Genomic DNA, 22,697 nt, shown 5'->3' on the forward strand with positions numbered 1-22,697 from the left:
AGACAGTCAACAGGGCCAATGAAGGCTTCTCTGGTGATCCCTTTTAAACACAGCAGCCTTCACTAGGCTGCTTCAAATACTTGGAATCTACAGAACTGCTGCTTCTAATGCCTTCTTGATATGTAAGAATATTTCTGCCTGAATTTGAATTTTTGGTCATGCTCTGGGAGTAAGAAAGACTGCTGAATGAATCTGGAATGTTAGTCTGCATAATGAGACAATAACATTCTCACGAATACTTTCCTGTATTTGCTCAGCAGTTCAAATTTGACGTGGCAATAGCAGCTATTGTTTTAAAATATGTCTTGTGTATGATGCTGTAGTTTTAAAAAGGCAAGAAAGCCTTTATACTGTTTCAGGGATCGTGTAAAAGACAAGATTTGCCAATGCAGCCAAAAGCTACATGAGAAAAAGAAAGGGGAAGTTAATACATTTTAACACGTGGCATTTGAGGCTCTTTATGAAGAATCAGAGGATAATGTAAAACACTAAAAATATAGCATTTGCCCGTTAATCATTTATATAGTTCCATTTATATCAGTGCATAGGGGTAAACAAGATAGTCCTAATTTTTATTAGGATGCTGTCGGCCGTTTCCAGCTGCGTCACGGACAGCATGCTCTGAAAAATAGCTGGCACTGCGATGTAGATGTTTGACACTGGAATCGATGCGTCTTAAGCTATCCACACAGAGGCTGCATGCTGTGAATTGCCACCAGGAGCCTTTTGCATGAAATGAGGGCTCCAGTGCTCAGCAATGGAAGACTTTGGAATTCAGTCTTTAAAGTGCCTTCGGCTGGGCTTTTGAGTGTTGTTGCTTTGATCTTAATTCCAGCAGGAGATAAAAGAGAAAGGTCACTTGCTCTTGTGTGTACAGAAGAGACCGTGACTTTTTCTTGGTACCGGTATAATAGGGAGAAGGAGATCGATAGTTCAGGATGGTTTGTCATTTGCCCATACGATTCTGTTTCTAGAGTGCCCCCACAGAAGTGGTTTCTTGTGCATGGGAATGATAAGTTGCGCTCCAAGTGCAGGCACTCTTAGCGTAATCCTCTCCCCACCCCACCCCCACCTTTTTCCACAATCAGACTTCAGATTCTAGGCTAGATATGCGCCTCCACGACCTTGTTGCGCAAGGGCTGTGCACCCTCGGGGTTGTCGATGTGTTTCTCCTCTCGGTGTTGCCCATCTGAATAAAGGTTGGATAAACCCTGCTCTGATTTCTGCAGTCTCTCTGTGTGCTATCAAAGTACATGGCCCTCTGCCCGTCCCCGTGGACCAAGAAATCCCTGCTGCACGAGGGCCAGGATGCCTGACTGAAACAGTGCTGGGAGGCACTGGATTGTTCACATAGGTGAGAAGAACCTGGACGAAAGCTTCTCCAATAAATAGGTAAATTAGGGTACGAGTTCACATAGGCGTATTGCTTCTGCACTACAGCTGAAGAAGCCCTGTGTATGCCTGAGATGTTCTGTAGACAGGCCTCTCGATAGGATGGGAGACGCATAGATTGCGAATGTAGCAGCTGTTTCTCCTTCCAACTTACACCATCGGCCTGCATACATTTCCTATTGCACACATTGCTTGGCCTAAGGGCATCAGGAGAATGGTGGTGGACTCCATGATGGATCCCAGGCAGCAGTTTTGCTTTGGGGATCAAGCTAGCTTCGGGAAAGAAGTCCAGGACATCCCTGGAACTGGAACACTTTGGTGGATGCTTCCAGATGCCTAGAGAATGGAACTGTTCATGCTGTTCCAAGGTTGATCTTGAAAGGCTAGCTGTATAGGTTTCCTTTTCTCTCCCCAGCTCTAGTGGGTCGTATTCTTTATGTGTAAAGGGTCTGCAAGTTCTGTTGTCCTTTGGGAAGGAATTATATATACAGGGATGAGGCAAGTAGTGAGCTTCCAAATTCTTCTTCTTCTCAGAAGAGAAACCTAGCCTTGACTCCTGGGTTGCACTGCTATGCTCCCCTTCTTTATACAGATGATCGTTCTGGTGGAATTTTTGTTTCCCATGGCCTCTGGACACGGGAAGCTTATACTTATGATTATGCGGAGAAAGTTCCTGAAGAGCCCTGATTGGGGAATGAGGAGCATCACTAAGAGGACTTCCAATGTGTTTTCTGAGGTTAGCCTGAGATGTGGTTAGTAAATACTGTGGAGAGTGGTACACAGCAAAACCTGGAATAATCTTATCTTCAGAGCAGTGGCCTCTTAATTTCAGTGGATGGAGTATCGGTGAGTGCTCAATTGTCTCTCTGCAGCTTTCACTGGCTGGTCCCACAGTTTGATGAGGTGCCAAAAGCAAAGGTGGAAGGTTCCTCCCAAGCTTCTCGGCTGTTGTAGTGTTGGAGGAATGAGCCGGCCTATTTGACCCACTGGTGTTTTGAATCACAAATTGGGGAGTCCTTAAGGAGAATGTTGTTTGGAAGTTTTCGCTCCTACTAGACCAGTTCTCTATAGTGCGTGTAGCATTTTCCAGTGAGTTCCCAACACTGGCTGTTGATACCATATTCTTGGCTGCCTGCAGCATCTTAAGCACATTGGCTTGAGCAGAGTTAGCAGTGACATCTGGTTTGTAAATACGAACAGGACTCTCCAGGTTCTGGACTCCATTAAAACAGCTGTAAATACCCTGGGAATACAAGATGAAACAAGAAAAGAATGACAAATTGTCTTGAGAAGGAATGACCCATGATGATACTAAACTAGCCTTTTTTCCCCACAGAGAGAACTCGTAAATATTGAATAATTTTCTTTATCTATAAATACGAATAATAATAATAATAAAATATCTGAGCAAAACTAAATGCTAAACCCATATAAACCTGTATATCAGATTTTTCATCCTTGAAATAGGAAGATTCCGAGAAAGCTTTTTCTACTAAAATTAGTTAGGGAAGATTGAACAGAACTTTAAAAAAAATTCCTTTCAATTGTTGATCTTATGTGGAAAATCTTGATTCCACAATGAAGATCCAACAGCTCACTAAATAGTGATTGGAAAGAACTGTTCCCTCTTCTACAATGAGCTGATCATTCAGGCAGATGTTGTAGTATAATGAAGCTATCTTCTCTTTATCTCTCAGTATGGAATCTTGTGTTCAAGTTGTTAGCTTCATAACTGTCTTCATTCTGTATTTTAAAGTGTTTGCTGCTTAATTAAATTTTGTAAAATATTCCTCGAGGACCCTAATAGTGATTGTTAAGAGATGCAATGAATCTAGTGGCTGGTTAAGAAATTTCATGTAACTAGAATTCAGAAAATGGTTCTCAGATACATGACTTTAATTTAGGCATTTAAAGCTTTTAACAACAAAAGGAAATGAATGTTTTAATAGGTTAAAAACTCAAGTTATATAAAGTTATTTTCTGTCTGGCTTCTATTTATGCATGACTTGAAGCATCAGTGTTTTTATTATGTTTTTATTGCTTAGCTAAGGTGTTTATAATGGAAAAGACAAAAGGACTTGAAAATGTATACGCAATATAAGTGTAATAGAACTCAACAGGCAAATAAATTCTTGTTCAATAAGCATGATTTTTTTTCTTTCTTAGTAATTGTGGAAACTGTTTTCTAATTAATTTATTTTCAAATACATTTCACACAAATTAATGTTAGTGGCACCTTTCTAATTTGTTTTTAGAAATTCTGACAGCAGACCCCACCTCATAAGTCTATACCAGGAATGTTTGTTAGGACAGGATTATTAGTAAGGCTGAAAACTCTCCAAAAGCAGTTTAGAATAAGTTTTGGGGGATTTCCCCAAATATCAGAATCCTCTACTGCTCTGCTTGGGGCAAGTTTGAAAACCAATGTAACCATAGTTGAAATATTGGGTGGGAAGTATCTTTAAAATATGACAAGTTATAAACAGTGAAAATTCTTGAGTCTTATATGCACAGGAGTAATTCTCCGTCATCTTCTAGATTTTATTGCATCGTCTGAACTGGCAATCATTTTAGTTTGTATAAACATTGTATTGCCTAAAACACTCATAATTTGCAGCTCTTCACTTCTTGTTGTTGTGAGTGAAGACAGACAAAGTATCTTCCTACCTACTAGAATTACTGAGTTGTTTGGAATCAGACTACTGTTATCCACACAATTTCATGAGAACCCTTACTAAGCATTTAAGCTGTCACAAGTTTAATAAGATTTAAAATACCTAGAGACAGCAGGAGGCCTTATGTGGAGTGGGGGGACGACGACAAATGATTGAATAACAAATAAGATTGCCCCTTATGCATCAGTTAGCTGAAGCTGGGTTTAATTGATTTACGGCAGCACTTTGACTAGACAGACCTAAAGCTGCAAACTTGACAAAGGCACTGAGAGAAGAACAAATTTTTATTGTTATTTATTATCACATTATTATTTACTGTATTAAATTTATTTGCTACTCAACTTGCCACATATTTATCCCAGAATTCCCAGCCAGTTCTGCTCCAAAGGATTTTTTTGGGCTTTGATCACAATTTCCAATCCAAACAGACCATTGAAAATGTAGCCCATCAATTGTACTTTAAGCCCTTAGTCTGTAAACTGACATTCAAGTATCATCTTTGTTCTGGATCTCTCTGGAGACCCAAAGATCCGAAAAACAGGGGGATTTTGCATCTAGAAAAAAAAACTCCTATCTCTTGCACACAATGATTTGAGAGTATTTTAACCAAAATATGGGACGTAAAAATTAATATCCCTTTAAAGAGAGAAACAGTGTGTCATGTGTGCTCCTACTGACAAAATAGCTTTTTGAGGAAATGTCTTGGCAACTCAGAACCTAGAACATCTGAACACATTGATGATACCACTAATGTATTGCTAGATGTCCCGTTGTGTAGAGCCTTTTTTTAATTCTGTTTTTTTATCCGCATACTTGTCTTATTTTCATTTAAAAGAAAAATGTATTTTAAAAAAAGATAGTGTCTAGAAATGGGTAGGTAATTACTAAAGTTATACATCAATGTTCAGTATGGCTTTCGTAAAATATACTAAGCAGATTATATCAAGTTGTTTTTATGATACAAAATTATAATTTATGTAAGTATAAATTGGGAACCTAATGCAAAACGATGACTATATTATTACAAATGTTGAAAAGAAGAAAATGAAAAGCACCCTAAAATATAGATAGTTAATATGTAGAGTCAATTTTAGCATAGAACTTACTGTCTGTAAGGTGATGTTACCCCTAAAATCAAGAAAACAGCATCCAGTGAAGTGATGAGGCTGTTGAAATGGGAATTGGTGCCCTTGGAGGAATTGCTCTCTTCCAGCTTAATCTGTCTTCTCAGGGCAGGTTTACACCTCATGCTGAGGAATATTTTAGTCATGGTTTACCAGATGAACCACAGTTGGTGGAGTCCACCCAAAGTGTTGGACTATAAGTCATGTTTCATAAATCACAGCAGCTGAATCTATATATTACTGCATAGTGCAGTATGTGGAACTCAGCCTCAGAATAGTTGTTGTGGAGCAAGGAGCACACTGACGGGTAGGTAGAACACAAATCTAATGAATGAATTAATACTTTAAATTGTTCTTTTTTAACAAACATTTTTGCAAAAGAATAGCCCTAAAAATAAAGAGTATTTCCTGGGGGAATGGAAGAAGGATTTTGATTATGATTAGTATGATCATCAGATTTGTATCCCACTTTTGTTCATGCAACTCAAGGCCGCTTGCATAATGTTGTTTCCCACCTCCTATTTTCCATACAACCCCACCCCACCCCCCACCCGTGAGATGGGTCAAATTAAATGGCTCAAAGTTTACGGAGCTGGCTCTCATGCCTAACAGAAGACTAGAACTATCAATCTTTCTGATTCAAGGCCTACACCTTCATCCACACCAAGAGCGGGACAGCCCCCATTCTACTTGTGCTTTGAGGATCTGCTGCTTTTCCCAGGCCTTTGGCGAGGTTGAATGAAGTCTCCCTGAATAGTGTGGATTTATTTCTTTTTCCATCCCTGTCCAGCTCTTGTTATTTTTGCCAATCTTTATTTTGGTTTTTTAATTATTATATGCAGGTAGTACATATCAACTTATAACCATTCATTTAGGGACCGTTTGAAGTTACAATGGCACTCAAAAAAAAAAGTGACTTATGACCGTGTTTCACAGTTGCAGCATCCCTATGGTCACATGATCAAAATTCAGACACTTGGCAATTAGAATGCATTCATGACATTTGCAGTGCCCTGGCATCATGTGATCCCCCTTATATTGATCTGACAAGCAAAGCCAATAAAGAAGCCAGATTCACGTGAGAACTGTTAGTAACTTAACAACTACAATGATTTACTTAACAACTGTGGCAAAAAAGAACATAAAATGGGGCAAAACTCACTTAACAACTGTCTCGTTTAGCAATAGAAATTTTAGGCTCAGTTATGATCGTAAGTCGAGGGCTACCTGTACACTGCCAGTTCTTTAGCTGGTGTTGGCCTTCATTTGTACCACTAATTAATACGTAAAAATCATATTATTATTATTATTATTATTATTATTATTATTATTATTATTATTATTATTATTATTAACTTTATTAACTTTATTCATTAAACATGAAACTCAGCCAACTGAACATTCAAAAATGCATTACAAATACCAGTGACTGGTGCTAAAGGTTGATACGGTTTGCTGCCAGCTTCCTAGGTATCAACCAAGTACCTTCTTAAAATATAAGATGTTCCAAGTAGCACAGTTTTTTGCAGTTCCGCTGGCGTTATTGCAGGAAGCTACAATTTGTTTTATATTATTATTATTATTATTATTATTATTATTATTATTGTTGTTGTTGTTGTTGTTGTTGTTGTTGTTGTTGTTGTTGTATCACAGCGGCCAGTTGTTTCGCCGGATTTGGCATTGATTACTAGTCGGGCCCCACCCAGGGGCCTAGGACGTCGTAACATATTTTTGTAATATACGTGCAGATCCAAGCAGTGCAGCTTTTTGCATTTGACTGATGGTGATTTTGTCAAGTTTTAACTGTTTTAAATGTAATTCCAGTGCTTTTGGAATAGCACCCAGTGTGCCAATTACCACTGGAATTACCACTGCTGGTTTGTACCATAATCGTTGAATTTCAATTTTTAAGTCCTGGTATTTCGCGATTTTTTCATGTTCCTTCTCGTTGACCCTGCTATCACCTGGTATTGCGATGTTTATTATTGTAACCTTATTTTTCTCAACCAGTGTGATGTCTGGTGTGTTATGCACTAGTATTTTGTCTGTTTGTATTCAAAAATCCCACAGGATCTTGACCATCTGATTTTCGGTGACTACTACTACTACTACTACTACTACTACTACTACTACTACTACTACTACTACTTCTTCTTCTTCTTCTTCTTCTTCTTCTTCTTCTTCTTCTTCTTCTTCTTCTTCTTCTTCTTCTTCTTATTATTATTATTATTATTATTATTATTATTATTATTATTATTATTATTATATGATTGTATCACAGCGGCCAGTTGTTTCGCCGGATTTGGCATTGATTACTAGTGGGCCCCACCCAGGGGCCTAGGACGTAGTAACGTATTTTCGTAATATACGTGCAGATCCAAGCAGTGCAGCTGTTTGCATTTGACTGATGGTGATTTTGTCAAGTTTTAACTGTTTTAACTGTAATTCCAGTGCTTTTGGAATAGCACCCAGTGTGCCGATTACCACTGGAATTACCACTGCTGGTATTATTATTATTATTATTATTATTATTATTATTATTATTATTATTATTATTATTATTATTATTATTATTATTATTATTATTATTATTAGCAGTTCCAAGTAAAGCCACCTTCTGCAATTGATTGATGGCAAATTTGTCAATGCCTATGGTGTTCAAGTGGTGCTCCAGTTGTTTTGGGACTCCACCCAAGACGCCTATTACTATTGATACTACCCTTGCTTGCCTTTGCCATAGTCGTTCTATTTCTATTTGTAGGTCTTTGTATTTTGTAATCTTCTCCAGTTCTTTCTCTTCTATTCTGCTGTCTCCAGGCTCTGCCACATCCACTATCCAGACTTTTTTTGTCTTTCTTATCGACAACTGTTAAGTCTGGGGTGTTATGTGGCAGGTGCCTGTCTATCTGGATTCTGAAGTCCCAGAACAATTTAACTTTTTCATTTTCTATGACTTCCTCTATTTTATGGTCCCACCAGTTCTTGCTTGCAGGCAAATGATATTTCTTGCAGATCTTCCCATGCACCATTGTTGCTACTTTGTCATGCCGCTGCTTGTAGTCAGTGTATGCAATCTTCTTGCAGCAGCTTACCACTGTTTTTTCAGCTTCTTTGCATAGGCGACATAATATAACAATAACAATAACAATAACAATAACAATAATAATAATAATAATAATAATAATAATAATAATAATAATAATAATAATAATAATAATAATAATAATAATAATAATAATAATAATAATATGGGATTTTCGCATACAAACGGATAAAATACTGGCGCATAATACACCAGACATCACACTGGTTGAGAAAAATAAGGTTACAATCATAGACATTGCAATACCAGGTGATAGCAGGGTCGTCGAGAAGGAACATGAAAAAATCGCGAAATACCAGGACTTAAAAATCGAAATCCAACGATTATGGCACAAACCAGCAGTGGTAATTCCAGTGGTAATCGGCACACTGGGTGCTATTCCAAAAGCACTGGAATTACATTTAAAACACTTAAAACTTGACAAAATCACCATCAGTCAAATGCAAAAAGCTGCACTGCTTGGATCTGCACGTATATTACAAAAATATGTTACGACGTCCTAGGCCCCTGGGTGGGGCCCGACTAGTAATCAATGCCAAATCCGGCAAAACAACTGGCCGCTGTGATACAATCGTATCGTATTATAATAATAATATAATTATATTATTATGTATAATTTTTTATTGTTGTTATAGTTGTTGATTTTACTTGTGAGCCCTCGGAAGGGATGGCATTTGGGCAACACAAAAATGCGATTAAAAAAACAATAAATAAATAAACTGCCTGTGCAGGAAGATCACTTACCCTGCTTATAGCTAGAAGGAAGTCAAGTTTGTGGGACTTTGGCACGGAGTGCCGCAACTTCCAGAACACCAGGTGTTCCCAAGCAAAGACAAGCAGGCTCAGCCCCATTGCCACCAGCAGCATATAAAAGACCCCTGCCATGTTATCGATGTCTAGCTTACTGCTCATCACTTCATTCTTTTCATTTTGGCAGATACCAGACAACCACACAGTCTCCAGTTTTTGGGTTTCACCTGCAAAACGACACACAAACAGACAAAGGGTAGAAGAGGGAATACTTTTAGCTAAAGAATCCATCTGACATTAAATAACTTCCCCTTTGTGGGCCAACTCTTAACATTTCTGGGGGAGGGGATGACGATGTTTGGGGTGCATGAATTTTGCAGAAAAGAGAAAAGAAAGTATTGTCTTGTTTTGAAAAGGTTTTTTGCTGTTATTTTTTTTAATGTCTGCGCCAAGTGACCATTTTAACATGGCCAGATCTGAGGTTGAAAAAAAAAAAAACCATGATAGTAGCTTCTTCTCCTTCAGTGCATCGTATTTGCTTGTTTTTGTTTTTGCTACTTCTGCATTTATGTGGCTGAACTAATGATGTAGGCAAAACACAATTATGATTTCAAGTTTTAACTTCCAAGCAGTGCAAATGTTCAAAGGAACCGGAGTGTAGCTATCATCTTCCTTCGCTCCCATGGAGTTCAAAACCGCGAGCACCTGGTAGGTGCAGCCTTTTAGATCAGTGGAACAGCATGAGTGGGTAGTGACCAGCTCATTATCCTGACTGCCAGTTTCTCACTTAAATCAGGCGATTAACAGCAATGTACATAAAGCTGTGCCTCAAAGTCAAATCTCTGTATCCGAACCAGATATTGAAAACATACCAAATGTAGTGGTACACTCAATTAAGTTGACAGACAATTATAATTGAGCAAGAGGGATCTCTATAAGCTTCCAAGGCAGACTTTTTTCTGGAGCACATTGCCTTATTGAAACCTTCAATCTGCTAACAAATAAAGCTGTACTTTAAACCAGAGATGTCTTTAAAACCTGCAAATGCTGAAGTACATAACTGAATATATGAAAGTCTATTTGTTAAACCTATCTCTTCCTTTACATTAGTTTAGTGTCTCTTTCACAGGAATGGCATCCAGGCAAGCAGCAGTCAGAGTTTTTTTTTTTTCAACAGGCCAATGCTGATAACTAGGATATGCTCATGTTTGCCAGATCAGAGAACCTGGGAGGTTAGATCTAAAGCGCTACCTAGTTCAGCATTGTGTTTGCACCAGTGGTGGGTTCCTGCCAGTTCGGACCAGTTTGGCCGAACTGGTAGTGGTTTGGTGGCCTGGGTCACTGGAACCGGCAGCGACCCAGACCTGCCACACCCCAGGACTGGTTCTCTGGGCAGCGCCATAGGTGCCGCCATTTGATTTTTTGCTTCTACACAGAACAATTTTTATTGTACTGCGCACGAGTGAACCGGAAGTAGTGACTGCCGGAACCCACCTCTGGTTTGCACAGGGGGCAAGTGAGAACCCTAGAAAGAAGAAATCCAATAGGACTTCCATTCAGATTCCAAGGAGTTAGAATAGAATACTAGAGTTGGAAAGGAACTTGGAGGTCTTCTGGTCCAACCCCTGCTCAGGCAAGAAATCCTATACCATTTCAGACAAATAGCTGTCTAATCTCTTCTTAAAAACTTCCCGTGTTGGAGCATTCATAACTTCTGGAGGCAAATGATTCCACTGACTAATTGTTCTAGCTGTCAGGAAATTTCTCCTTAGTTCTAGGTTACTTTTCTCCTTGATTAATTTCCATCCTTGCTTCTTTTCCCTTCAGGTGCTTTGGAGAATAGTTTGACTCCCTCTTCTTTGTGGCAGCCCCTGAGATATTGGAACAATGCTATCATGTCTCCCCTAGTCCTTCTTTCTCTTAAGCTAAACATACCCAGTTCCTGCAACCGTTCTTCATATGTTTTAGTCTCCAGTCCCCTAATCATCTTTGTTGCTCTTCTCTGCACTCTTTCTAGAGTCTCCACATCATTTCTACATCGTGGTGACCAAATCTGAATGCAGTATTCCAAGTGTGGCCTTACCAAGGCATTATAAAGGGGTATTAACACTTCACGTGATCTTGATTTATGATCAAGATACCTTCTGCTTCCTTATAGTCCTTCACCTATGACCACAAATGAGCCCAAAATTTCTGTTGCTGAGGCAGTTGTTAAGTGAATTTTGCCCCAATTTTACAATCTTTCTTGCCATAATTAAGTGAATCACTGCAGTTATTATGTTAGTAACAGGTTGCTAAGGATACCTGATTTCCCCCTTGACTTTCTTGTCAGAAGGTCACAAAAGATTATCACATGCCCCCTGGGATGCTGTAACTGTCATAAATGCATTCTAATTGCCAAGCATCCAAAATTTGATCGTGTGACCACGAAGCTGCTGCAATGGTTGTAAGTGTGAAAAATTGTCATAAGCAGTGGTGGGATTCAGCCAGTTCGCACCCCTTCGGGGGAGAACCGGTTGTTAACTTTCTGAGCAGTTTGGTGAACTGGTGGTTGGAAGAAATAATTAGGGCAGATAACCGGTTGCTAAATTATTTGAATCCCACCACTGGTCATAAGTCACTTTTGTCCATAGTATTGTTAACTTCAAATGGTCACAAAATAAACTGTTGTAAGTCGAGGACTACATATTCATATATGAATGTGAATACTTTATTATTTAGACCAGTGATGGCTAACTTTTTGTTGTTGTGTGCCGAAAGTGCGCGCAAGCATGCCTGTGCGACAGTGGCCCCTCACCCATTATACAATGTGTTCAAGACACCTCCCCATGTGAGCCGCCCCAACCCCCTGCGCATGCACAAATGACCCACCCCCCGTGCTCTCCCCACGCCCCATTTTGGCCTCCCTACTAGGCCTCCCTGCCGCGTCCTGGAAGCAAAAATGGGCTGTGGGGGGCGCACCTCCCTGCACGCACCCCACCTCCTGCGCATGGACATGCGACCCCCTGTACATGTCTCCTGCATGCCATCCGCACATGTGTGGCAGAGACCCAAAAATCAGCTGTCTGGTGGGAGGTGCATGCGCATGCGCGGTGGACCTGAGCTGGGGTGATGGCTTGTGTGCCCGCAGAGATGGCTCTGCCTGCCACCTGTAGCATGCGTGTCATAGGTTCGCTATCACGGACTTAGACAATAAATAAGAGCTAAATAATAATGCTTTGCAGAAAGACACATTCTGTGCATGCGCCAGGACACATCAAAGGTATTCCAAGTTTGTTTTGTAACTTATTGTATTTCCTGTAATTGGCATAAATATTTATTTTGCTTTCCTCTTCTCTTTCTTCTCCTTCTACATGTGGTTAATAAAAGCTCCTAAATTTCCCCAGCTCTAATGCGTATTAAGCACATGCTTGCATGCTTACTTATAGTGTATCAGCCACTTATTAAAGCTGCTGAAGTAGCGGAAAATTTAATTCCTGCGGAAGTGAGGAGAGAGAGAGAAAGACCTTTTCAGGGAACTGCCAGGAGTTTGGCTTCATTTAATATGAATCTTCGTAGGGCAGAGGGGACCAGTTTTCCAAAAACTTTTCAACGTTTTCTCCAATGACTAAGGAATTCATCATCAATATTCAGCACCAGAATTTTGGTGTCTAGGACAACATTCAACCCATATATTAGGAAATAAGAGGAAATAAGAACTAATGATGCTTTTCATAACCGTTGTGTTGTTGTAATAGAAAAAAAATAGCTGAAGAAAATCCTTTCCATTTTAATGAATTTCAGTCTGCTGAAGTTTTGGAGCTACTTTTATTTCCATCTTATAATTCAATTTTAATTTATATGTAACAGAATAAGAGAGTTAGAAGGGACCTTGGAGGTCTTCTAGTCCAACCCCCTGCTTGGGAAAGAAATACTATACTAGTGGTCCGCAGAAAAATTATTTGCATCTTTTATATTACACTAAATACTATTTATCTTTAAAAAAAAATCATATCAGTGGTCTGTGGGATTTAAAATTATGAATTTAGTGGTTCCTGAGGTCCAAAAGTTTGGTGACCCCTGTCCTATACCATTTCAGACAAATGGTTATCCAATATTTTCTTAAAAACTTCCAATGTTGGAGCATTTACAACTTCTGGAGGCAAGTTGTTCCACTGATTAATTGTTCCAACTGTCAGGAAATTCCTCCTTAGTTCTAGGTTGCTTCTCTCCTTGATTAATTTCCACCTATTGCTTCTTGTCTCAGCCTTCAGGTGCCTTGGAGAATAGCTTGACTCCCTCTTCTTTTTTGCAACCCCTGAGATATTGGAAGGCTGCTATCATGTCACCCCTAGTCCTTCTTTTCATCAGACAATGTGAACAGTACATTTGCAAATAACCACCGAGAGAATGGGAGTAGCCATTTGTCTTCTGGTGAAAATATCTGCCCTCTTCCCAACTTGCAGATGCTGCTTTATCCTGCTTTGTTTCTATCAAAGGAAATGGGAAATGCAGATATAAAGTTGAAAAATCATTGAGTGGAAGGACTGACTTACATGCTACAGGCATGTCTCACTATCTCCGATTTTTATTTAATATCCATACTTTTATCTGCCACAACGATATAGATAAATATTTAAATTCTGCAGATAATTTTGTATTACAGGTAGACCTTGACTTACAACAGTCCATTTAGTGACTGTTCAAAATTACAACAGCACTGAAAAAAAGTGAATTATGACTGTTTTTCACATTTACGACCGTTACAGCATCCCCCCCCATGGTCACATGATCAAAATTCAGACGCTTGGGAACTGATGATGGTTGCAATGTTCCAGGGTCATGTGATCCCCTTTTGTGACCTTCTGACAAGCAAGATTCACTTAACAACCTTGTTACTAATTTAATAACTGCACTGATTCACTTAACAACTTTGACAAGAAAGGTTGTAAAATGGGGCAAAATTCATTTAGCAAATGTCTCACTTAGCAACAAACATTTGGGGCTCAATTGAGGACTATCTCTATAGACCCCCCAAAAGTGGAATTTATCAGATATGAAGAATGATGGATTTATCAAGCGTGAGATGTAACAAAAAAGTTTATTATTAAATGTTGGAAAGTTGCGGCCTCAAGGTTACAATCTTGAACCTGTGATACGTGCTCACTTTTTATCTGTAAACGGGCTGGTGTAATGGAAAACAAATCATCAATATTATTCCCTGTGATCAAGGTTTAATGATTGTTTCAAAAATGGACTGCATGTTCCCTACTTTAATCATTGTTTCAAAAATGGACTGCATGTTCCCTACAGAATATGAAATATAATCTCTTTTTGTTGTTTTCTTTTTCCTTTGGTCCTTATGTTTGGGGTTTTGTTATTGTTGTGTTTTTGTTTTATGCCTCTATATTATAATAAAGAAAAAGCTCTACTCTGAACTTGGCAAATCATTGTGACCCTGGAAGAAAACAAATAGGATGAAGCAGTAATTTCTCCTAAATATTAGCTAGCAATGTGTGACTAACAGAGGAAACAACCCACCATCTCCCAGGAATTGCAGGAGAGCTAAATCAATTGTTCTCTTCCACTTGGAGTCCTTCTGGAGGGCAATGCCATAGCCAGTGGTGGCAAAGACTTTCCCACTGCCAATGGTAACCAGCTTGCAACCCTCATCCTTGCCAGCCATGTAATTGAGCACTGCGGCATCATAGATAAAAGCATCCAGCTTTCTGGAATCAAGCAGACAGAAAAAAGCAGATTAGAGAACAATTGCTATGAAACACAATAGGAGGAAACTAGGAACTCTGTCCAAGTTGGGAAAGGCTGTATTAGACAATAGGAATGCCCCCGTTTTTAAAATGACTCTGAAGAAGTGCTTTGAGCTTTGTAACAGTGTAGCATGTCTCTGTTATTTAAGGGAATCTGATCTGTTTTCAGGCTTCTCAGACAAGTCAAGATTTCAAGGCAAACTCAATGCTTCTCCAGGCTTACTTGAAAGCCAGGTAAAAATCAGAATGTGTTCATGAATACTTGTCTTCATGTGAGATCTTAAGCCATGTTCCATGTTCCAAAGCATGCACAATCCTGCATCAGGTACTGCTCAGAGGTGGTATTCACCAGGTTTTGACCAGTTCTGGAGAACCAGTAGTGGAAATTTTGAGTAGTTTAGAGAACTGGTAAATACCACCTCTGACTGTCCCTGTCCCCATCTATTCTCTGCCTCCCGAGTCCCAGCTGATCAGAAGGAAATGGGGATTTTGCAGTAACCTTCCCCTGGAGTGGGGTGGGAATGGGGATTTTACAGAATCCTTCCCTTGCCATGCCTTCCAAGCTACACTGACCAAGCCATGCCATGCGCACAGAACCGGTAGTAAAAAATTTGAATCTCACCACTGGTACTGCTGGGGTTGAACTAATTAGAGAATGCCAACGCTGCAACTTCAGCTGGACTATAGACTACAGGGCCATTCTTCACATAGAAAGAGTGACCCACAGGCCAGGTGAGTACATGAACCTGATCCAGACATCTTTCATCCCATTAGCATTTTCATCAAATATTCTATCTCTCGGGCTTCCCACCAAAGTAAATTGTAAATTAATTCTTGCTTGGTTGATTATTATTTAAACCTATTCAGGGTACTACCAAAACCCTAATCAAAGAACTGCCAAGGAGAACACCCCAGCCCCACCCATACTGATAGGCAAGCTCCTGTACATAAATAGGGAGCAAACCCCACACTCACAATGGAATGGGACAATTCAATACAGCCAACTGCCATGGCCAACTCATCACACTAATTCGCCGTGGCTAACTTGCCACAGCCAACTATGTAAAATAATTTATAAATTATTTTAATTTTTGTAATTCACATTTCATTTTGTCCCTCTTTTGGCATACTTTCTTTCATGATTCTATTCCACTATTTCTTTGATATTAGTATAAGTCTTGTCCCACGGTGAGTTGGCCACGGCGAGTTGTTCCACAGTGAGTTGTCTGTGGCGAGTTGGCCACGGTAAGTTGGCTGTGGTGAATTGGCCATGGTGAGTTATTGTAGACCCCAGTCACTAACATTAATTATGTTTCCTAGCAATTAATGAAATGTCTGCAAGCAAGACAACCCAGCTCAGAGAGCACTAAGGATTCAACAGTTCAACCCTAAGCTACACATATGCTCTTCTATTGGAGACATCAAAGTGTCTCTTCACAGGTTCACCTTTTCAGATGGAGAAGGGAGCAAGTAAGGTTGTCATATGAGAGCATGCAAAAATGCTATCGGTAGGCTGAATACTGGTAGAAGTTCCATTATAGTTAATGCCATAAACATTAGCAATATATAGAAAGCTCGGACATCAAGGAGGTTTTAACACACAAGGAGGCTACCATAGGCTGCCCCTTCTAATATGGTGTTATACTCAACACATGTGCCTACTATTTGAAAGTAATTGTAGATACAACCCGCTCAAATTGGAATGCCTATGTAATTTTTTTCTCACCTAAACGAAGTAATTACTACAACCTGAAAGGACTAAGTCCTAGAAATCAATGTTGGTGCTACTTGAAAAGGAGTAGAGATCTTGTCCTAATCAGATCTGGTTAGAAATAATGTCATTAATTCGCACAGAAATCTTGAGTATGAAGAAATGGAAAGCTACCCCATTTTGAGGCTGACGAGGGCGTCTTCCACTGAGCGCTGGTTGTATTTTACCATGTGGGAATGCATGTCGTGGTAATTGCTCCGGATATTTCTCTCTGTACTACCATTGGGAACTGTTCCAAATCGGAACGGAGGATACTGCTCTTGAGGTTTTTGGAACTGAAAAGGAAGACCAAAAGAAAATAGTTGGTGCATTTTATTCAGCACCAGAGTCTAGTCTAGAAAGAGATGTGTGCATACTTGTGTACCTTCCATTTTACAGGTTGAAAAAGGAGGTTATGTACACATTTATTTTATTTTAGCTGATAACTTTGATTGCCACAATGTTCCAGTTACATTTTACAGAGTCATGATACATTCAAGGAAATGAAGAAAGAAAAACTGCTATCTTCAGTCACATCAAAGTCAAATATAAGAGCACAAAATGGTTTCCCAGAAAATTGCTTGTTGTAATATAGATACAGAGACCATTATTTTTAGTAACTTTTGCTGTTAGCCAAAAATGAGTTTTCACATGGCTGTTCTCCAAAGACTGGTTTCCTATGATAACAAATACTTATGTAAATTCAGGTTCTGACAATTATCATGCCCATGAACAGGGATGTGCGGTCAGGGGAGGCAGGGGAGGCAGAGCCTCACTGCTCTCATCATGAAAAGAAAAAAAGGGAAAAGGGAAAAGGCACACATGGTCCGATTCCCTGCCTTCCTGAGTCAACATGAAGGGGACCGCGGAGCGTGCTCTGCCGGCTCGCGCTCCACGGTCCCCTTCATGTTGACTCAGGAAGGCGGGGAATGGGATCACATGTGCAGGAGGAGCGCACTCCGCGGTCCCATTGCTCGCGCTCCGCGGTCCCCTTCATGTTGACTCAGGAAGGCGGGGAATGGGGCCACGTGTTCAGGAGGCTGAGGCTGCCTCAGCCTCCTGCACTCGTGGTCCCATTCCCCACCTTCCTGATGATGTCACCAGCCTCACCAGCCATAAACCTCACCGCACGTCACTGCCCATGAAAGACAACTGAGTGGTCTCCATGTGTCTTGCATTTTGACTATTTGTCATGTTTATTTATGTGAAGTTATTTGGAAAATTTATAGGGCCATCGATCTGAAAGAAATAACTCTGAGTGACTAACAAATAAAGCATTAAAACGGTGTTCATAAAAAAACTGATACAAAACTATATAGAGTGCAATACTAAAATATTAAATAATAATAAAATAATATAAACATAGCATTATAATCAAGGGAATTCACACATTATTAGCAATTCATACACTGTCATATTGATTGGGCTTTAGTATCTTGGCTCTAATACCTGAGGAAGCCAGGTCCTCCTATCCTTTCAGTGCAGGATCTGGTTATCTGTATGTTCAGGAGTAAGGCCGTCCCAGGGGGGGCAGGCTCTGAAGTAGAGAAAGCATGTCTCCTGGGTCCCATAAGAGAGGGTTTTGTCAGGCGCCAAAGACCAGGTCCACACGGAGCAGTCCATTTAAATGATGTATTGCTAAAAGCCTACGCACATGAATTTTTCTCAACAAACGGTTGAGCATCTGCTTAGAGTTCGATAAGGATCAATGAAAGTCAAGGGTGGGAGTTGGACTTTGTTTGTGGCTATGTAGTGATTCTAGGCTGATTCCTCTTTTCACCTCTTCGGCTGACTCTGCCATTCCTTCTCCTATAGGCAGGGGTAGACCTCCTGCATCATAGTGAGCGGCAGCATTTTTGGCCTCCCCACGCTCCAGAAGCTTTCCTCGAGGCTCCGGGAAGGCAAAAATGGCCTCCCCATGCTCAAGAGGCCCCCTGGAGGCCAGAAATGGACCCATTTCCAGCCTTCCTGAACTTCCAGTAGGCTCGTTTTTCACCCTTCCCGAGCCTCCACACTGCGCTTACCTGCATCCAAAACGGGCTGTGCGGGGACTCCTGGGAGGGGTGGTCGGGACCATCCAGGAGTGAGATTTGGGGTTTCTCTGAACTGCACAGAATCCTAGCTAGAGGTTCTCCCAAACCCCTGTGAACCCCCAGCAGCCCACCCTTACCCATAAGTATCCAGAGCCTGCCCACCTTGATGGACCTGGTTGAAACCACTGGAGAAAAGTTATTCCAAAAATAGCCTGGCTCTGTGACATGCAGGGCTTTAATGGTAAGAACAAGCACCTTGAGTTGAATCTGGAAATCTATTTGAAACCAGTGTGCTCCTTGTCGTATTGATGCATTGATCGAGTTATTTATTTATCACTCTCAAAGGGCAACTCTGAGTGGTGTACAAATAAAATATTAAAATATAAAAACAATTTAACTGTAAATCCAATGTTAATTAAAAGAAGGTCTTCACGGTTGCTCACCAGCCCCATGGCTGCATGATCCTCTGAGAGCCCCCAAGGAAGACAGCAGAGCCGTTAACACTGTTGTGCCTCACACTGCCCTAGACTTCTATTCAAAATGGGGGTAAACCAAATCCAACTTCACAAACCTTCACTGATGAGCAACAGCATCTTAAACAACATGTCTTAAACAACAAACCATACTTGGAGCTCATCAGCTCCCAGCAGCATGGCCGATAACAAGGGATTCTAGGACAAATGGGAGGCGTTAAGTTGCTACCGTTGATCTTTCTGGTGACTTACTCCAAGGTCATTAATGTTGGCTACCACCCTCACATTATCTTAATAAAACCGTCACTATTGCTCACCTTCCTATCGCTCAGTCCAGAGACGGTATCAATATATTGCTCCTGGATCATGAATGCTGCCAGGTTTGCAGTGTAGCTGGCTAAGAAGATGACCGCAAAGAAAGCCCAGACGAGGACCATAATTTTACTGGTGGTGCCTTTGGGATTTTCAATGGGAACAGAATTGTTGAAAACCAGAGCCCAGAGTAGCCAGATCGACTTGCCGATAGTGAAGGATGGCCCACCGGACTCTAGAAGGAGGAACGTAAATAATGAATCTTTCTTGAAATAAGAAACAGGCCTCTTAACACTAAAATAAACTTGCAAGGCATGGTTCTCATCGTCAGTATTATGAGTGATATCTGAGAGATGCAACTCTGAAGACTTTTCATTCATTGATACAAAATTTCGTAAAAATGAGCATTTTTAGAAGCGTACTTTGGAATTTGGATTGCTTTGCTTACTGCTTTAACGCTTTTGGAGATAAAACTACCTCTTTAGGACTAAAGCTAAATGTTGTGGTTTATCTTTGCTAGCTGATGGGAAATAACTAGAAATATTCAAACGCTGGAAAAGGAAAAGCAAACTAGGGAACAGGCACTGAACATCAGCATCAGGAGGATCAATTTAGCTATGATATGAGAAAAAACTCCTAGCTACTTGGGATGGATAAATGTGCTTATCAGTCTTGCAGGTTACAAGCTGACCGTTCTGGATAAAAGAAGAGAAAAAGGAGGCAAAACACAGAGTCAGTCAGGAAAGGCTGAATCAGAAAAGGTGAGATCTGCTGTCGGGACACAAGTGTTCTGACCCAGCCTTAGCAGAAGCAAGAAACAGACTCCTTGTCACAAAAAAACCCCTCTTTATTTACCTCTTGTGAATTAATTGCATTCACCCACTGAAAAGTCCAGGCAATAGTCCTTCAAGGAGTTAACTGCAGTAACAGACCTTATCAGTTCCTTGCAATAATTGCAAAGCCATGAGTTCCCAGCCAAAAGGCTGCAAATTAAGTTCTGGCAAGCAGTCTTTGTGACACGCAATACAAGGAGCAAAATCTTCAGAAATACGAAATGTTGTCTCCTATGACAACCACTCCCCTTTCCTTCTATTAATTCCCCAGCCAGGGAGAGGCCGTTCAGCACCCTTGTTTGCTTCCAGAGTCGCCTCCTTGTCTTCCATTGCTCACCTCTTGTAATTGCTCTGTGCATATGTGCATCTGGAACAGACCCCAGCTGTTCCTCCTCCTCACTCATATCAGCCTCCAAAGGCAGTTGCTTCTCTGGTGGCTGAGAAATGTTGGAAGGCACTGGCTCTATATCTGTATCCGGCTCAGAGCATCCATCAGAGCTTTCCCCAGAACTGGCCAAAGTTCCTCCTCAACCTCCTTATCATCCGAGTCTGCCACCAGCTCTGCTGGGAGTTGGTGGGCCACAACAAGAGGATAAAAAGAACAGGGGTGTGGAGAGGCAGAAGATCATGGCTGTGTACCAGATACACGTGCCCACCCTCTCTCTAACTATTCCCCAGCTTCTTTAGCTCTATAACTCATCTGATCAGAATTCCATTCAAGATTCCTCAACTGGAATCTTCAATTTGATAATCTGCTTGAACGTTCGAGAGACAGAATCCTCCCTGTAGGATCTCTGTGTGTTCTTTGACTCAGTGTAACTTGCTTGCTTGTTGTTGAGTAAAAACAGATTGGGCTGCTTTCATTTTCATATATTTGGTGGTCATTCTGTCCTTAAAAAGGGGAAACTGTGATTCTCCAATGTATTTAAGTGTAGGTAACTTGTCTACAACCACGAAAATGCACGTGGTTCTAATTAAACCATAATAATGGGACATTTTTGCAAAATACTTTGGAATAACGAAGCCTATGGGTTTATTAAATATTCCAAGAGATCAGCCATTGAGTGTTTAAATGCATGAACCTAAGTCTAGCCTTAATGGTACTGTGTATGCCATTAAACATACATATATTATCCAAGAGCTGAAGAAGCTTCTTGGATGAGAAGTGAAATGTCTTCCAAGAAAAACAAGAAAGTCCAGTTGCCTCTTGAAAAAGCAAATTTGGGACAACCATGACCTGGATGACTGAGAATCTCCATAGATATTTACCTATAAATATATTTAAAAGTTAATGGCTACATTTTTGCCATGTCCCTTTGACCAGCTAGATTGGCCCAGGCCCTACACTGGTGTTACATGCCCTATAACTGCTCCTATTCATTGGAGTCATCTGAGAAGGTGAAGGAGCAAGATCAACATAATCAGCTGTCGGGAGTTGACTCTGAACAGCAAACACTGATAGCAAAGGAGAACCGAGAGTCAGAAAAAGGAAAAAAAAGATGATGCTGGCTTACAGGCAACCCAGAATAATAGAAAGTTTTATCCCTCTCGGCACACACAGCTAAAACGCAATCACAGGAAGGAAAGCAGCAACACGCTGAACTTGGCCAAGCACTGCAGATTTTCCCTGGGATTAGAGCTGTAACATTTCATTTCTTACAGCCGCTGAAATGGGCAGGAAACGATTCAGTCTTATGTTGTGGCAGGTCATCCTAGCCAAGAAATGTGTGCCTGGTAGGTCTTACTTTTTCCTTTAAACATTCTTTCAGGCTGCAGAATACATGCGTACATACATACATACATACATACATACATACATACATACATACATACATTCATTCTGCAGACTTTAGTCTTGATCCCATTGATGGAAATGGTTTAGGAGTTAACCGATTCAGAATTCTGAGACTCTTCACTGTTTTCATGTTCTTGATCTCTGTACATTACACAAAAGTCTCAAAAAAATCACTACAGGAAATCTGGGTACAGAGATTCCTTCAATTTCTAAGCGGGAGGAAAGTGGTGGGTCCAAGTTCTGAATATTTCATTTTTTTAAAACTTACATTAGGAAAGTCTTTTTTGCTTTAAATGAAGAATGCATCAAACAAAACAACAATCTGAAAGTGTAAAATACACTTTAAGAGAGAGAGAGGGGGGGGGAGAGGGAGAGGGAGGGAGGGAGAGGGGGAGAGAGAGAGGAGAGAGAGAGATTCCAATAAGGCAATCAGGAGCTTCCAGGTGTCCCGCACCCTGCCAAAGAATATGATGGAAGCTAAAAAAAGATTGTTTATTTTTACTCTGGGCTCCTCTCTCCTTCTAATTAGTTTGCCATCTCATTTCAGCATCCTTAACTATGATCTCTGAACGACAGCAAATTTTCCAAGGTGAGAAATTCGGAGAATTCTCTGGAAGGTGAGATGACTGGACAAAGGTGGCAATGGACAGTTGGGAGGAATTCATTCCACTCAGACCCTTTTCATTATCTACATGTCAGGATGTATACAT

General features: G+C 40.5%; 1 protein-coding gene across 1 annotated transcript in view; it reads right to left on the reverse strand.

The window, feature by feature from the left end:
- Positions 1-310: 310 nt before the first annotated feature.
- The window catches only part of GRIN2C (glutamate ionotropic receptor NMDA type subunit 2C), a 110,955-nt gene continuing 88,568 nt past the window's right edge, over positions 311-22,697 (reverse strand). Inside the window, exons 9-13 of the mRNA XM_081934833.1 lie at positions 19,365-19,594; positions 16,677-16,837; positions 14,565-14,752; positions 9,039-9,271; positions 311-2,635 (exon numbers count right to left, since the gene is read on the reverse strand). Of these exons, the coding sequence (XP_081790959.1) occupies positions 1,085-2,635; positions 9,039-9,271; positions 14,565-14,752; positions 16,677-16,837; positions 19,365-19,594 (2,363 nt within the window). The 3' untranslated portion in view covers positions 311-1,084. The remainder of the gene's footprint in view (positions 2,636-9,038; positions 9,272-14,564; positions 14,753-16,676; positions 16,838-19,364; positions 19,595-22,697) is intronic.

This window comes from Natrix helvetica, assembly GCF_964273705.1.
Source record: "Natrix helvetica genome assembly, chromosome: 1".
NCBI classification, from domain to species: Eukaryota; Metazoa; Chordata; class Lepidosauria; order Squamata; family Natricidae; genus Natrix; species Natrix helvetica.